At 38.2% G+C, this 18,829-nt stretch overlaps 1 protein-coding gene across 1 annotated transcript in view; it reads left to right on the top strand.

Annotated features, from left to right (window-relative positions):
- The window catches only part of wdr11 (WD repeat domain 11), a gene marked incomplete at its 5' end in the record, with an annotated part of 82,525 nt that overhangs the window by 32,243 nt on the left and 31,453 nt on the right, over positions 1 to 18,829 (top strand). The window contains 3 exons of the mRNA XM_077246389.1: positions 6,012 to 6,118; positions 16,413 to 16,488; positions 18,113 to 18,221. Of these exons, the coding sequence (XP_077102504.1) occupies positions 6,012 to 6,118; positions 16,413 to 16,488; positions 18,113 to 18,221 (292 nt within the window). The remainder of the gene's footprint in view (positions 1 to 6,011; positions 6,119 to 16,412; positions 16,489 to 18,112; positions 18,222 to 18,829) is intronic.

The following is an 18,829-nucleotide window of genomic DNA, read 5'->3' as shown; positions in this document are numbered from 1 at the left end:
GTCAGGTACCAAATCTGAGTGCCCTATTTACATTTGCTGATGTTAAACATACAGCGCGATTCACAGGGGCTGATATATGTAGGGCTGAGCTTAAATATAAACCCTAGAGTGGAGGAGACAGAATGCCCTAATGTCTTCACCTTAAAGGACAAGTTCGATATTTTACACTTAAAGCCCAGTTTTAAGATCGTTTCTGATGAAATAGAACGGTTAAGATTGAAATTTGGACAAATGCTGCTGTCCCGAGAATTTTCGCTTTCAAAACAGAGTCAGACAAAGATGGAGAGACTCAAAAAGTGACAACATGTAGAATGCAACAGGACGTCTCTGAATGGTTAGTTGATGAATTTATGTTGCTGATGTGGAGTTAACTATCTTCAATTAGCATATTCTGTCATGATAATCTATAAATCGCTTGTATAGGAACTGTTGTGAGATGCACACAGAGTGACTTTTTATTGCATGTGAAAAGAAGGATGCTAAAGTTTGAGCTGACTCACAAATGTACTCCTATACAACAACTTTTCCTCTTCTCAATATGGACTGCGTGTCCCGGGGGCGGGGTTTATGTACATTTTAGGGTTGCTGATGTCACTAACCCGGGAGGAATGTCGTGTAGTCCCAACCAGCCGTTTGTTGTAGTCCTTTTCTTTAAAAGCAAATATCTCCCTTTGCTTTGAACTTTCAGCATTGTAACTTTGCAGATGTTGTTTGTTCTCAAACAGCAACATTTCACACTAGCTAAAGTTAGAAAAGTGAAATCGTGTTTTACCACCCCTTTAACCGCTTCTTTTTCATCAGAAACGAACTTAAAACAGGGCTTTAAGTGTAAAATACCGAACTTGTCCATTAAGTGATTCCAAACACACATAACAGAATACTAAAATCTGTATTAAACACTCATATTCTCCACCAAAATATTTATCCAAAACATAAATTGAATCAATAATAAATTGTAAATGTGTTCAGCATTCCGTTACATATTTTCAAATTTTCTATGAAATTAAAATAAAGGAGGCATTTATATAGCACTTTGTACTACTGTACTCCCAAAGTGCTGTACAATCATATCAGGGGATCTCTCCTCACCCACCACCAGTGTGCAGCATCCACTTGGATGATGCGATGGCAGCCACAGTACAACGGCGCCAGTGTGCTCACCACTTACCAGCTACAGGTGGAGAGGAGAGAAAGTGATAGAGCCAATTGAAAGCATGAGGATTATTATAAGGCCATGATTGATAAAAGCCAATGAATGAAATTTGACCAGGACAATGTGGTTACACCCCTACTCTTTACAAGAAGTGCCATGGGATTTTTGATAACCACAGAGAGTCACCAGGCTCAACCAAAGGGGTAATGGATCAGCCGGAAACTGAAGCCTCCCGTAGCCGCCATTGTAGCAGAACTTCACCTGCTGTTAGCATTCCATTGACTCCCATTCATTTTGGCGTCACTTTGACAGCGAATAACTTTACATCTGAGGTGCCCAAAGACTTAATTTGTCCATTATTTATTTCTAAAGAAACACGACAATGTATAAAAGGCTCCATTACTTTGTATCTTACGTTATGGCCCCGTGGAAGCCGTTTTTGTAAAAATAGGCAAACGATTGCGTCATAACCACACGACTCTCTGTCGCACAGTAGAGAAATTACCGTATAGACAGGAGGAGAAGCTCGCAGGCAATCTTTTACTGTCTATGAGGCAATTGGGGGACATGGAGAAATAAAGTCAAGGGAGAAGCCCATAGATAGAGAGTACATAAAAGCAACAGGACAAAATATTTCAACAACGTTTTTAAGGAATTGGAAATAATTCGGTATATGGCACAGCTACTAGAAGATTTACAACTGTCAGACTGTCGTCCAGCTCAGTTTGAGCCTGCGCAGTTGCTCAGCCATCAGGAAGTGAGTGCTCTAATCAGGCTTCAGTTTTCTCTGTTAAAAACAAGGGGGTCGCTGTGTCCATTTCTTTTATTGTCTATGGGCTCAACCCTGCTTAGCTTCAGTGGGCAACCAGTCTTAGGCTACTGGGTGATATGGCTGCACTATTTAAACTCAACATCCCACTTTTGCTTTTCTTTTTTAATACCTATATTATCTAAAACTGCTAGAGGGAACCAAAAATGATTAAAGGATTGACATCAGTCAGAAAGAAGGTGAAAGCAAAGGTCAGTCAAGGGGGCAGTGTCGGGGAAGGCTTATCTCGTTCTTTTCACTTATTTGTTGGAGGATGTGTGTGGGATTTCTTCTTGTTCATGGTGAAATATAGATGTTAAATGTAGTTTCATAATTTGCCCGCTCTAGTCACATGGTAATCAATGATCTTCTGCTTTTTTCAATGATGAGTTTGTTGAACCTCAGCTTGATGCATTAATTTATTCATCTGTGGCTAAACAAATTTGTCGTACAGTGAGCAGGATATATTAAAATTTAGCGTATGGCTTCTGCAGGCATGTGTTATGATGCCTGAATCCTCCTTAGATCTTTTCAATTTTACATTGTAAATCTGTGGTGAAAAATGGAACTGCAGTGCTCTCTAATTAAAGGGATAGTTCACCCAAAAATGAAAATTCTGTCAGTATTTACTCTCCCTCATGTTGTTCCAGCCCCGTAAGACCTTCGTTCATCTTCGGAACACAATTAAGATATTTTTGATTAAATCTGAGAGCTGGATCACTCCTCCATAGGCTTCTAAGGGATTGAAACTTGTTTCCCGAAAAGTTATTAAAGACATCGTTAAAATAGTCAAAGTGACTACAGTTGCTCAATCTTAAGTTTATCAAACGACGAGAATACTTTTTGTGCGCAAAAACAAACAAAAATAACGACTTTTATTTCAACTATTCATTTCCTTCTCTGTGGGCCTCGAGTCACTGTAGTCACTTGGACTATTTTAACAATGCCTTTAATAACTTTAAGGTGGCCGGCAAGTTTCAATCCCTTAGAAGCCTTTGGAGGAGTGATCCAGCTCTTAGATTTAATCAAAAATATCTTAATTTGTGTTCCGAAGATGAACGAAGGTCTTACGGGGTTGGAACAACATAAGGGAGAGTAAATACTGACAGAATTTTCATTTTTTGGTGAACTATCCTTTTAAGAGCCATTGGGGCAGATCTCAGACTGTCCTGCTTATTTTCACGTTACCTTACAAAAACCTCGCTCCAGACCAAGACAATATCAGTCCGTTTCAGCTACGTCTATATTAATCTACATCAGATCAGTAACTAGTTAGCATGTCGGTTCTTTGTATCAAATTAATGGAAATTTAAATGTGAATAGCCTTCATAAGGTTCTGTTGTGTTAGTTTTATGTTTGTTCTGAGAATAGAAATGACTGACTTTTCCTCACCGGAATTCTTTAACAACTTGTAACATTCTAAAACATCATAAGGCAATAAATACTACATTAAGGCAATTCTAAGATAGTATTCTATGTGTGCCTATCAATCAACATCAGAGTGCCACCTTCAGGCTGAATGAAAAGGCTGCACCTCTGCCAAAAGTGTGTCTGCATGTGTTCAGCGATTAAAATATGAAGCTTACAAAATGTTATTCATAAACTAGTGCTAAGACCCAGAATCTACCTGTGGCGAGGAAGACGAGGCCGTGGTCCGTGATTGCTGATGAGCGACTCCTGCGCGACGCACTGATCTCGTATCTCTCACGGAGGAGCAGAAGCATAAAAGGAGGAGCAACGACAGTGGAGAGGGAGAGAGGACCAGGCCTGGACTATTTTATTTAATGTTTTTTTTTTTTTTTTATTATGTGTGGCGGCAGAGTCTTTACTTTCGTTTTGTTATTTGTTTATTTATTTTATTAAAATCTTTTGAATGTTCGCCGGTTCCCGCCTCCTTCTTCCCATAGCAACGAACCTTGTTACACCACACTACCTAAATTTACGGTCAGGAGCCGCTACCACTCGCTTGTCATCATGCCACACATGCACAAAGTCTAAAACTTTCCCCGGCCCTATGCCCTCAATCCATAGAGGCTCCTCATTACCATATCATTTGCATTTTTTTTTCAGGAGAATTGGCCTAATTAATCATGTGGCCATTTTATGTCTCATTAGTGCTCTCTGCTTGGATTCCCCATCCAGGACACACGACCCCACAGACAGTCCATTATACTTTCTGCCTTTCCTGAACACAGACTTTCTCTAGACTCATTGTTTTTTAGGTTTTTTTTTACATTTTGAGCAGTCTGTTTCGATTTATAATGAAGGCCTTTCATGTTTTGATTTTTCAAGAGCATAAGTAGGAATTCTGAGAATGCTGTTGTGAACACATGTTGTAAAAAAGGGCAGTAAGTGGAAAAAGAGGAAATTCAGAATACACAGTCAGGGTGTTCACACTTGGCTTGTTTGGTTGGATTAAACTGAACACTTTTGCGATTGCTCTGTTTGTGCGGTTTATTTGAATAAGTGTGAACGCTACCTTCTGAACCCTGGTGCCACCAAACAAGAGGACCGAGACCACTGAAAAGATGGGTCTCGGTCTACTTCCCAACAAACTGGTGTGATTCGAATGAAATATAAACACAGACACAGACCGAAGACATGTAAATGAACCAAAAACCCGAACAGTCGCAATGTTGCTCATCACACTTCGGTACCTGCATCAGAACCGCGTCTCCTTGCAGCAGATCTGTGTGTGTGTGTGTGTGTGTGTGACGGAGGGATTCCTGACGCTGTTCTGACCCCTTTACACGTTTTATAAACTCTTCACAAGTTCTCAGCTGGTCAAAATACTATCCTATGTAGCTACACACATACAACAAGCACATTTAGCCCAGAACAGCACTGTTTTGGCCGTTCGGTAAGTTCTGTAACGAAGAATACATCATAAAAGCCGATCAAACAGGTTGTGAACATATCCCTATGGCTACACCCTCATAGTTTATGTTGCACCTGTAGAAGCGTTTTCACACCCATAGATCGTTTGTTTTGTTCCGAAACAGGGACTTCATTTGTCACAATGTTGCATTTTCTTCTTGGTTTGTTTCGCTTTGACAAAATTTGTTTATGCAAGTCACATGCAAGTACAACTGTCCTCTTTTTGGTCTGAGTTTTTTCTGTGTCATCCATCAAGATGATTGACAAGTTCGCTCCATGAGCTTATTGGGGCTTCATTTGTAACTGTCGAGACACAAACATTATACAAATGTAGCCGTCATTCCCGCTGTTAAATTATATACTACAACCAGATATTAATACTACAGCACATTCAAACATGCTCTCTCTAACTGTGTCAAGACACACAAACACGAATGTTATAATGCAGCTAGAGCAGGAATCAAGGCTTCATCGAGACAGCATCTTAGATGAAGTGTTGCTCAACTGTGACAACTAATGTGCTCACTCACAAAATCAGACACTACTGCTATTTATATAGCACATTTCCCATTATGAATTATAATACCATTTGATTAGTTGGTGCATTGGGTCGGATTGCTTTCACACCTCAAGCGACCCGCCCCAGAGTTCGTTTGCAATCGGAGCGATTGTTTTGGTGCGGATCTAAGCGATTACCCTGTTACATATTCCTAAACGAACTGAACCCAGGGGGAAAATGCACCAGGTTCTGAAACAAACAATCAGGTGTGAAAGCACCCTCAGTCTCTTAAGGAGCTATAACATCTGATATATATATATTAAAATAAAAGTGAACAAAGTACTTTATAGCCATACTCTAATTTTTAAGCTCCCTCCCCAGCACACCAAGAGTATTTTTCAAAACTAACCTGCAAACATTTTCTGTTAAGAATTTGTTATTGTATTGATGTCAAGGCCATGGGCACATTAAACTATTAATTCACACACAGCAAAACATTGTCAGGTCCGAGTTGTCACTTATTTCTAATGTGAACAGAATAGCCAATCGTAATGTCTTGAATGTACAGTAGCAAAAATAGCAACAAAAAAATATATATATAGAGGTCAGAAAGAGGGGATGGAGATTAATACATTTTCTTCTAATGTTTTTCCTTTGATATCCTTCTCTTGCAGAGGAATTGAATGGGTTAGTTTGACTAGTTTTCTGTCCTTCGCCACCTCTGTTCCCAATAACCTTGGACTTGTGAGGAATGAACTGCAGCATGTGGACTTACGCACAGGTAAAGCACACACACTGACACACATTACACACTGGTATTTTATCCTGATTGTACGTTGCTCGATCTCCTTAAAGGTGAGTGCATTTTGACTGTCAATGTTCATTGGTATCAGCTGCAATGAATTGTTCGGAAAGTGAATCCAATGACATTATTCCAATGTGTCATCATTATAGCTGTGATGTAGATGTCACCGTTTTTTATTGAATTAGTTATTGTCCTTTGTGTGAACGGGTCTTAACTCATCCCACATCACATGTGTGGCCTGTTATTATGCCTCTAAAGAGTGAGCAATGATTTGGCGATACAGATGTGAATGACATCTGATCAAAAATCATACATTTTTATATAATACCTTCAGATTAAAAACAACAGATTACGTCTAACCTTATAGGCCGAGTACATTTCACACTGTTATTGGTTACATTTTTCCTGTATTTGCTACATATGCATGGATGTTTTTGGAAGTCTTGTTGGGTCATGTGCATGAACGGTGTGTAATGTCAAGTTAAAGGAGCCGTATGTAAGAATGTGACCAAAACTGGTACTGCAATCACTTTCAAATTACTGTAGAGCGGTGTATCCCCTCTCCCTCCTCCCTGACTCGAGGTTGCCAGATAGGCTGCAGGATCCAGCAGGAACGTAGGCTGCTACAAGAAGCTTTTTCTGTTAATTATGTTTATGCTTCAAATGAGAGATGTTTTGCAAGTAATTATATATCGCAAAAATTTACTAATGGCGATTAGCCAAATATAATCGTAAAGATGTACGCTCGTATGTGACAGTACATTGTTAGAACAGTAGCTGTTAGTCTAACTTGTAACGGTAGGTATCTGTCATTAACGTAAGTACAAGCACAAGCCTATGTTACTGTGTGTAACCGATATCAAAGATACAGCTATTCATTTAGCTGACGCCATAACTGAAAGTGACCAGCTGTATTTTTGAACTTACCCTGCAGTACACGTCCATAACGCTAAAATATGTGATGTGAAAGATTACGTGTCATTCTATTATTTTTGGCTGTAGAACTTGCATGATAAACAATAATGGGCGTGCTAATGTTGTTTTCCTCAGCGTCTCAGCATAATGACAGAGAAACGGGCTCTGATAACGCATTGCTAATGTTAGCAATGACGACTCGCCGTTTTTATTACCGAAACAATTCCTTACCTTTTCAATTCGATGACCCAGCTCCTCCATATGAGCTAACGTAACGTTACTTTGCACGAACATGCACAACTTTGTTCGGCTGTCTTGTATATTTGAAATGTCCATTTACATCAAGTACAAGTTAGCCAAACATAGATGAATCTTACCGGTCCAGGAGAAAATTAGCAACGTTGGCGTCTGTCTTCAAATTCTTCCCCGTTTTCAGCCGTCTCCATCTTTGAAAGGCATCTCCTATACAGATCCTTGTTTAATTTCGGACTTTGTCACGAAGTATTTCGGATTCATAACGAGTTTTTTTTTTGGTTTCGCAACGTTAGACATTTTTTAAATCCGATTCCGACACGTTTGTAGCTGCAGCTGTGGTAACTAGAGCAGAGCTGGCAACCCAGATGCCGCAACACTACTGACTTCGTGATTGGTAGATAGGTGGAGGGTGGCGCCCTCCACCTATCAGACCAAAACACAACATGACCACATCAACATCAGTTTAGGGCTGCAACTTCACTTTTTAAATGACAATATCCTGGCCGGACTACTGTTGTCAGTGATATAAGTATTTGAAATGAACATGATTTCTTAATGTCTAGTGACATATCAGGGCAATTTTATGATTAATTGAAATACATTTCTTACATACAGCTCCTTCAATTGCAATTCCATTTGAAAAAAAAACAACATGTTTCAAGACTCTCACATTGTGTTAAATCCCATTGCTCTCTGTTTTTGTTAATTAAGCTAGTGTATCAATATTAGTTAGGTCATGCAGACATTGCTTGGAAACTCCAGTGAAAGAACTTCATGAATATTCATGCACTATGATCAGCTGATTCTCTGGCTGATTAGCAGTCTCACACTTCAGTGTATCTGTTTTTCAGGCTATAAACTAGGCCTACTATGCAAATGTCACATTCAAATTTTATAAATTCATTAAAGCTGCAAGGAGCATTGATGGGGACTTCACACGTTGCTTCACATTTGGGATGCGGGTGTGTTTTTGAGCATTCCTATACATCTAAACAAGTACTTCCTGTTTCAAAATGCCTGTGAAGAAAGATGTTTTTGAAGTGTGTGAGTGGCGGTAGAAGTGTAGGAGAGATAGCTTGAAGAAGGTGTTAGGGAATCAGGTCTAGAAGGAAGGTTGAACAAGGTCTTCTGCCTCTGTAAAGGGAGAGGAGGAGATTACTAGCTGTGGATGTGATTAGTCTGAGTTTCCAGACGTGTGAAGCTAAGAACTGACTGCTGATGCTTGTGGATTTGTCTGTGAAAAAATTTGCTAAAACTACAGCTGTTAAAGAGGTGGTGGGAGGTAGTGCAGGGGCTGATAATTCTAGAGATCCATAGAAAAAGAGAGAGGACCCAGACATGCACTTTAAACTTTGGATATAAAAAGACGGTGCAATCACTTTACTATGAATAGGAGAACGTTCAATGTGAAATATGGCAGAATAAGTCCCAACTTCTAAATAAAAGAGCCAGTTGCTAGTTGGTAAAGTCATTGCATCACTGCAGCTGCCATTAGAAGCTTCGATTGCCATTGAAACAGTGTTTTGAGATACGCATTGACTTGTCCAGCCTGAAATATAAGCTTTTTTTGAATGCTATGAGCATTAGAAACAACATTTATGCACAGCTCATGTCAGATCTTGTTGCTGATTTGATTTTTTTTTAAATTTAAATATGAGTGTGGCGAGTAGTTGAGATTTTAGGATTCCTACATTCAAATAATTAGGACTTGGATTGGAAATAAATTGGTCTTGAATGCCTGAAATAGCTGCGCGGAGGCATTGCAAATATGGCCACCGAGAGACTTTCATTGAAAGGGATTTTGACACATGTTAGCAGGATTGTGTCCTCTTCTGTGTGGGATGTTAGAGTGTTTGTGAGACGAATGTGCTGAAAACATGTTGAACATGGACAAATAGATTATTGAAAAAAAAGTAGGAAGCAGAAAAAGAAAATAGATACTTAGTGCCTTGTCTGTATTTGCTATGTGGATTCACGCAGGTTTTACGCGAGTAGGTCTTGACACAAGAAAAGCTGACACTGACACTGATCCAATTAAATATATGGCTCATCAAAGCTTGCGTGAATACAGCTGTTCACGCCTTTATAATTAGCAAACCAAAAGGCAATAGCACCAGTGTCGGGAACGTTACTTTAAAAAGGTAATTAGTTATAGTTACTCACTACTTGTTCCAAATAGTAACTGAATTAGTAACTGAATTACTCTATAATAAAAGTAACTTGTTACCAGGGAAAGTAACTATTTGCGTTACTGTTAAAAAAAAGTTGCTATATGTCAAAGAATTTGGATTTTTTTTAGCAGTTTTCACAAGTCATTTGAAATGAGTAGAACAGACAGGTGTTTGTACATAACTTTCGATATGTATTGCACGTCGATAGACAGCAAGAGGTTTATCCTGCACTTCAGGTATTACCTTGGTAAGATAAGTAAACAGTTACACCATATAAGGTGCATTTAATTCTAGCAAATTAAATCAAACTCTTTCAACCTGAGACACCTGGTCAAGTTAATAACCTGTAGGCTACTTCCAAGTGTTTTGTTCACAACAAAAGTAAACAAATTTAAAAAACAAAGTAAAAATCCACTAAAAAAGTGTGTTTAGCTCTGTAGTCTTATTCTTGCTTAAATAAATCAAACTCCCAATGTCAGACAACTGGTCTGGAATACATTCTGTAGCCTACTTCAAGTATTTTCTTAAAAAGTAAAGAGTTGAATAATATAAAGTGTGTTTGCAGTAACTGTAGCAAATTACATAAATCAACTCTAACAATGCCATGCGTTGCCATTTAATTCACTATTAAATAAGATATCTAGCGCTAAAATGTGTTGTTTTTGAACTCAAGCTGAGTGCTCGTTGCCGCGGCGATCGGTTGCATAGACACAGTGTTCTCTTGTGGCTCGCGGTCTTCACTCGGACGCGCGATTCAATGTATCGCCGTTGTGGAGACTCTCTATGCATTCAGATGAAATCACAAAATAAAATGCACACAAATGTGTCCCTGTTTGATATATAAACTGTAACCACTGATGAACATATTGAGTTTTGATGAGAGAAAAAAACTATACGTGGGCGGATTCAAACCTGTAACCTCTGACACGCTTGGTAAAAGATTTACCACTAGACCATTTAAGAACTCAAACAGAAGTTGCGGATCGATGCATTTATTTACGGGTTGAGCAGAGAGGCTGCACAGTTTGACATGTTTGTACCCAGCACTTCTCAAAATGCACTTCCAAATGCGTCTCTGTCCCCAACACATTTCAAACCAAGCTGACGCCTGTGGTAACGCACCGCATTTAACGTCCAGTAACGTTAACGGCGTTGTAACGACGGGAAAAGTAATTAGTTCGATTAGCCCGTTACTGAAAAAATAATGTCGTTACCTAACGCCGTTCTTTTAAACGGCGTTATTCCAAACACTGAATAGCACACAAATTACTTAAATTGAAACTATTGCCTGCGGGACAGATCGGCACTTAAGTGCAATAGATATAACAAGCAATAAAAATAACAGTAACACTTTACTTAAAGCCTTTATGTGTGATGCATTATAAAAGTATTAATGCTTTGTATTGTACCTTGTAATGCATTGTATGATATCACGAATAATTGTAACCATAATTATAATACATTATAATACACCTTTAGAAAGTATAATGCACTACAAAATGACAAACAACCAATTTCAGATGTAATAAGGAATATGTGAATATTATAATGCGATTTAACTTTGGTTACAATTATTTATGAAAAGATAGAATGCATTATGGCTTACATTATGAATACCTTTATAATGCATTATACATAAAGGCTTTAAGTAAAGTGTTACCAAAATAACAAATAGCTGCTTCTTGCTGACAGACATTATTCTAATATCAAACAAATACAAATTAAAATTAAAAATAGGAAAAAGCAATAAAACAGTAAAACAAATAAATCCTCTCTAGCAGCATTCATCTTTACTAGAGAAACAGGCTATGTGCTACTGCCGTCTCCTCTTAATCGCTTTTCCTTGAATTGTTTAACCATAAACAAATGTTTGAAAATAAATATAAATTTTTTAAGTATTTGGTATGGTTTGATAAACTCTATATCAAATATAAAAATCTGAAGGGCTGTTTAAATACTCTTTGACTTTCAGATTCTGCAGCTTATGTTTGCTGGAGCCACATTGACCGCATTATTTCTGTCTTTCTCTAAGCGCCACCTACTGTCAAAGCGTGAATTTGCATTTTCATTAATCCGGTCTCCTTCATTCATTCAGCCATGCTTTTTGTTTATGTTGGGGATGTTAACATCAGAATGCACATCTTTTTACCTAATTTACACGGCATACACACAGTGTTGTTAAAGGGGCTATGTGTTGCTTTTTACTTAAAAAAATCTTTAAGATAGAGTATTCATTTGTACATTTATGAGCCAACCATGATGTAATAGAAAGAATGACACCTTAATGTCCACCACGGTTGCCTCTTTCAGCCTGTAGGCTCAATTGTGTGGGGAGGATTCGGGTTCGAATTGGCGCGAAAATTCACAAAATGTGATGTCATGCAAGTTCTTGTCTACTTGGGCTTACATCCGGCAATCGCTAGCAGTAACCTTAGAGTTTCAAATGGACTCTGCGGACGGAAAGAAGCGACCAGCCTCCAGCACAATCCAGACACCCACGGAAACTCCTCGTAAGTAAAAAAAAAAAAAAAAAAAAAAAAAAAAAAAGCCTTATCTAGTGCGGGCAAAGACAAGAGTCAACATCGGAGTGGCATTTGATTCTTGGAGGGAGCACCGGTCAGCGCTGGGTATAAAAACAGACCCCGAGCTGGCTTTCTTTTAACTGCAAAGGCAAGACATAGTTACAACTCTCTGGTTGCTGTGGTCGTGCTCGTACGAGCGTGTGCACCGAGAACGAGCATGAGACTGGCTGCAGTTTCTTTAACGGCCACTGGTGTCAGTAACGGTTAGAAATTTCAGAACTTACGCAATGCTCCTTTAAATTTAACAGGCTGATGTAAAAAGTATTGTAAAAATCAAAACAATTCGTAATAAGGTATCTAGAATCATTTACGATATTTTAAAGTGCCTATGATAACAATACCATGCATGTTCATTACTGCGATATATCATATTACAGGAGACCAGCACATGTCTACTGAGTTGAAGTGGTTTAGATTAATTCTGTTTTATGTTTAAAGAACTTCACTTGTTTGCTTGTGACAAACTTATAGAGTGTTTTCTGGGTCATCTGTGTGTGTGTGTGTGTGTGTGTGTGTGTGTGTGTGTGTGTGTGTGTGTGTGTGTGTGTGTGTGTGTGTGTGTGTGTGTGTGTGTGTGTGTGTGTGTGTGGATGGTGTACGGCATGCAAATCCTGGCATGGCTTTTTCATCAGTGTTTTGTTGTTGTTGATGTTGTTAACTCTCCTCCACAGTCTGCACTCTTTAAGTTGATTAGCTCCCTGTCTTCATTAGAACAGGACCCAAATTAGGCCACTCTTTCCATACAAACTTTGTCTCAGTGAATATCACACACACACGATCCTTCACACACTAGCTAAACACTTGACAATCTGGAGAGCAAATCGGGGCTCTTCAAACTCTCGGATCATTAATGAGTTGAGAGAGTTGGAGACTGCTGAAGATAAAGGTCAATCGACTATTAATTTTAACACAATTTTCTGCATTTTATACATACAAATCACAGCAACCCTCAAAAACGTTTTTAAAGGTACATGTTAACTAAAAATAGAATAAACTATTACTTTGTTGTAGATAATCTACAAGAATCTAGAAATATAGTGAAATTAAATTACTTTTATATCGTACTGTTTTATTTATAGAGCATAAAAAGCATGTTGTACATTTATATTTATTAAGGATTGAAATGTTGCTTACCTGCCTATATTTCATGATGTTTCAGTCGATTTTATACATTTTAGTCTGTCAATAGTTCAACTAGTAAAATGTGTACAAGCTTATATAACAATAACATGTTAACTAATGTAAGTAAGAATAATGACTTACGATGTTATCCTCCAAACTCGTTGAAAAACAGATTAGCGTGTGATTCGCTTATGCTGCGCGTGGGTGTGGTCACATTCAAAATAATGAGCTCAGACGCTAACGATTGTACCTCTCGTTGGTTTCATATGTATTACATAAACAGAGAAAATGTGTTTTTCATATGAATTACTTCATTTAAAAGAAGACACTTCAGACTTTTTGCTTTGTGTGGCAAGCATTCACTGAATTTCGGTAATATTTTCGGACACATTTCAGAAAAAAAGTTCACAGAGCTGCAGAAAGCACACCCTGTTTAATTAAAAGCACACAAAGTGTTGTTGTTATAGTGAGTGTACTCATATAAAAGTAAACCCTTTACAGTTTCGAATGATGCATTAAAAATTGAGTATTTTGAGTCGATTTAGAAATTGACGACCTGGGGGGGTTACTTAAATCAAATAACTTTCATTGTAACTCAACCACATACACAAGCTAAACACTGAGTGAAAGTCTCGGATGCAAGTCCAAGCAACATAGCATTTTGTGACTTTGATAGACCGTATAAACAGTATACTGTACTGTACATATGTCAATTATAGCTCCCACACACACATCCACAATAATACAAATGGTACTCAAACAGAATAAGCTTTTTACCTCCCGTTATTTCTGCGGTAAATGAATTTGCTCTGGTGCTATTACCATTGTAGTGGACAGCAGGCGGAGAGGATGGCACATTTTCAATTTCCATGTCCACACAACGGTGTGGAAAGGCACAATTGAATGTGATTGGGGTTTTGTGGACAACACAAACAAATGCCTTCAGATAAAGCCACATCTCTTAAGGAGTACAGGGGGCTTATCATCAACACAGATCGACCCCCTCAATCACAGGAACTGCTTTCCCCCCAATTCTTATCCACTAGTGTGAATGATCATCAATTCCTTAGGAAAAACTCCCAGGAAAAACTAGTTGTACCATAAGGCTTAAGCCACAAAGAAAGGACAGATTTTCACACGTCTTCAAAGTTCAACCATCATGTTTTGAGACTGTTTTCAGCACAATGCCTAGGTTAATTACAGTTGGTTTGAAAGTGAGCTATGCATAGGTAAAACTTTGATGCTGTGAACTGTGATCATATGTACAGCGGTCTAATCAGAGGTCTGTAAGCCTGTGTTTATTGAGTTTGAACTTGTTTTGAGGATCTTGCTGCGCTGCTCTCAGACGAGAACGAGAGATGCTCTTTAGAGAGCATCATGTTTGCTGAGACTGACAAAAGAAAAACGGTGTGTGTAATGCCCTTATATGGACATGGTTTGTGTGTGTTTTATGTAAATGACTTACCTCAGGCATCTGGTCCCTACTTTCATTTTTAAGTGAACTATTACTTTAAATTTGTATCCTCACATTAACTTTCTTTTGTAAATGGTCAGTGGGAGGTTCATTGTCCTACAGGGGATTATTCCTACAATATGTGCATATTGTGTATTTTAAGGTGTTGAGGCTATAGGATACTAAAGGTATTATGGATAAGAAAGAGATTATCTGACATGTATAGAATTATATTCACTTTATTTAAGAATACGAATTCATCAGAATTAGAACGAAGTTAAGAACAAATTCATGTGCTTACGCACGTGTTGTGAATTAGGCGGAAAAGTTTTGTGAGAATTTCAAATGTGCGTATAAATACGAATAATGTGCGCAATTAATGAATGAGACCCATTGCTCTTAGGTACATCAGCCGTACAACTCAATTTACAGTTCTGCTGTTAGAAGAGTTGTGAATGTCTTGCAGGAGTGATTGTATACTCAAATAACATAATCTATTCTCCCACAGTTGTCCTTCAACGTGTTCTAGGTTGCCAGTTTTTTCCCCCCCAATCACCTTGCAGTGCAATTTTGTGCTTAAAAAGGACATGCATGATTTATTAACCATCTTGCTATAAATGTTGCTTCATAACACTCCTCCGAATAATCAGGCCCATGTGAAGTATTTGGAGAAAAAATAGCAGTTAGAAAGACAATGAAGCAATAAGTAATTCAAGGCAGTGTGATACAGTGATTTATTTTTGGGTACGGGATGTTTATATACTGTAGGTAATAATTGTAATAAACAAAAATATAAGCGAGCAAATTTGGACACAGACATATATCCACTTGGCAACTTCATCCAATGGACAAGGTTTACACACATACAATTCAGTGGTTCTCAGTCCTGGTGTGTCTCTTATTTACCAAACATAATTTATATCATTGGTAGAAGTGCCAAATCCTGAAGTGTAATAAATAAGTTGTCTGCTTCTGCAGTTGCTGATAGTGTGTTGATTATTGAGGGAATAGTGTGAATGATGAACAAGTGAGCGATTTCAGACACCAGTTGAAACCAAAATGGCTCAGATTGTTGTTTTACGTTAGTTTTAAGAAAAGCTCTTTGTTTGCTGCATTTGTTTGCAGATACTGTACCACTTGGTTTGATATTTTGTTTTATAATTTGACAACATTCAGTCATTTTTAAGTGTGTCTTAAGTGTCCAAAAAGTTTTTCAGAGCCACTGTCAGTATAATTAGGCTGTTAGTCCACCAAAGCATTTTCCCCCCAGAGGCCAGAAACATTTTTCTTTCTTTTTTTTCAATAGGAGCGCTGTGTATTTTCCAAAAGCCAGCAGCGTGACGAGGTGTTGCATGCTAGTTTTTTTTGTTTTTTTTTACTGGTCAATGAGAGATGAAAAATGTTCTACTACGGGTAAAAATGCAGGACCTGTTTTTACCCAGCTGTCCAATCACAGTGGATGAGGGCAGGAACAAATATTACATTGTCTCACCCTGCTTGTACAACAATGAAGAAGTTACAGAGTATTTAGATAAAAAATAATGCTTGTAAGAAAGTTTCGTTAGCCATGGGTTTACCAGGTAAGTAGTTAAACACTGCATTTCCCAGTCGGCCATTTTCAGAAGAAAAACTTTGGTGGACACACAGCCTAAATCTACCATACAAAGCAGTCCCATATTCTGTGTGTTTTGTTTTATATTTAAGAGAACATTAATTTATTTATCTATTGTTTGTTTGTTTGAATAATGAATATATTGTGCTGTCTATCTCAGGGCGGTGCTTTGCATTTCGAGGTGAGCGTGGGAATGATGAACCAGCCATTGAAATGATTAAAGTGTCACATCTAAAGTAAGTATCATCAATTCTCTTCACTCTGGCGTAAACACCTCAGTGAGCACTTAAACACGTTTTCCTAATCAGTGGTGTCAAATACGCACATGCACAAACTACTCTCTGTAATTATTTGGTATTATCTGTGCGGTGTCTGAGGTGCACATTCACCATCTCTGTCTACTTCACTCTCACATTGCAGTACTTTAACATGGGGACATCCTGACTGATGTGTCTCATTCCTTAACCTTGCAGTAGAGGGGATTTTATTTATTGTTTGCCATCGTTTCAAAACGATCACCTTTATCACTTTCCAAACTGCAGTTTGAAACCGTTCAGTCAAGCATGAGCAAGTCAGTGTCTGCTGGTTATCAGCAACCCTAAAGACATCTTTTCACTGTTTACAACACATGACAGACAGTATTGATTTCCATTGGAGAGTCTCACTGTGGCTGTGTAGCTCTGTGAATGTGAATTTTTAGATCCATTTTGAGCTTCAAGTTGAAATATGTACACTGTGTGCAACTCTTACAAATGGGTGTGATGAGTTCCATTCCAATCAAGACTATGCGCACAAGGTGAAAATAATAATATATTTTCTTAAACCCTAAAATCCTGTTAGAGAGTGGATGTTTATGAACAAAGAAGTCCAAAACAATTATTTACATTGTTTAGCATTGTGTAGTAGTGGTTCCTAATATTGATAATAAATTGGCTGGGAACCACTGGTCTAATCTAGAGTAACGCATTACATAAAATGTATAATTAAAATAATAATAATTTATTATAATGCACAGCTAGCCGTGGATTATCCCGCTTATACTTTGACTGGAAAAGACCATCAGGTGTTTTAGCTATGAATCATTATATCTGAGCAAGCAATGTTACTCACTTGTTGCTGAGAAATGTAATGTAGCAAATCAGTAGCAAAGCTATTTTGTTAATAAAAGTTGCAGCGTTGACAACATGTTTCTGTGCTCCTTAATAGGTGTCTCTGTGTGCGTAGTGTGATCTCCTGATCTGTGTGTGTGTGGTTGTGTGTGTGTGTGTGTGCCTGTGTGTGTTGTCTGGGTAAAAACCCTAGTTTGTGGGGACAAGATGTCCTTGTAAGGATGGTAATACCAGAAATCTTTGACCTTATGAGCATTTGGTCCCCATGAGGAAAACGGCTTGTTTTTTGAAAATGTAAAAATGCAGGAAGTTTTCTGTGATGGGTAGTGTAAGGGGATGGAATATACCATTTGTTCAGTAAAAAATAATTATTTATAGTCCCCTTAAAACAAGGCAAGGCAAGTTTATTTATATAGCACATTTCATACACAATGGTAATTCAAAGTGCTTTACATAGAAGAAATTAAAATAATCAAGTAATTCTTATTCTGATAAAACATGGTAACCCAACAAAGATCAGTGAATAAATTGACTACTCAGGGCTCCAGACAAACTTTTCCACTGGTTGCACTGGTGCTACCAACTTTCTCAGTTGGTCTCAGTTGGTAACTTTAGACAACACTGAGCCTCTGTCCCGACCGGTCAATCAGTTAATCCATGCTCACTTTTAATTTAGGATACTCTTTTTTTCAGAAATGTCTGGTATAGTCCAGAGGACGAAGTAAAAGTGTGTGTACATGGTCTTGTTTAGGCAGTATCTGGTGGTGGTGTTCAGAGATAAACCTCTGGAGCTCTGGGATGTCCGCACAGGAACATTGCTTCGCGAGATGGCCAAGAACTTCCCTACTGTCACTGCCCTGGTACTGTATCGAACTCTCAATGTGCTGTTCTGCTTATTGCTTAAAAGGTTGATTATTGTCTTGAACTTTTATGCATCAGTCCGTCTACATTACTGTTTAGCTTTTTAAGTATGCAGTTTTATCACCACACAAACCCAATGAAGGGCGAAGTCGCTGTGGGGTTTTAACTGCAAAGGCCAGTAAACATTGTAATGGTGCCGCTAGCAGTGACTCACAAATAACCCCAACAATAACCTTAGTAATAAATGCAGTCTCTCTCCCAGTAACCTGTCTGCCAGCTCATTTGCATCTTGATTACTTCCTAGGGGTAAAATATGTGCCGGCGACTTCTAGCGATCAGAAATTTGAAGGGCTTTTAAAGCACAGGAAAATCTAGGTAGCATTTGGCAGACATGGGGAAATTGGGGAATGTTTATTCGATACGCCCCATTGAATCCAAAAAGACCAGTTTCATGTTTCTAAGCAAAAGGTTTTTGAAATTATAAGAAAATAGACATTTACTCTAATCTTGATCAGTTGGTGGCACTTTTCCAAAACTGCGGATGATTAGTTTCATGACGTAGATGTATTTCACAGTTATATGTGTTGTTGTATTATTCCTTTAACAT

The sequence above is a fragment of the Siphateles boraxobius genome, unplaced genomic scaffold (genome assembly GCF_051911475.1).
Source record: "Siphateles boraxobius isolate OS27281-9 unplaced genomic scaffold, OSU_SipBor_1 104, whole genome shotgun sequence".
Lineage (NCBI taxonomy): Eukaryota > Metazoa > Chordata > Actinopteri > Cypriniformes > Leuciscidae > Siphateles > Siphateles boraxobius.
The sequence above is the reverse complement of the archived record's forward strand: the minus strand, read 5'-3'. Positions and strand labels throughout refer to the sequence as shown.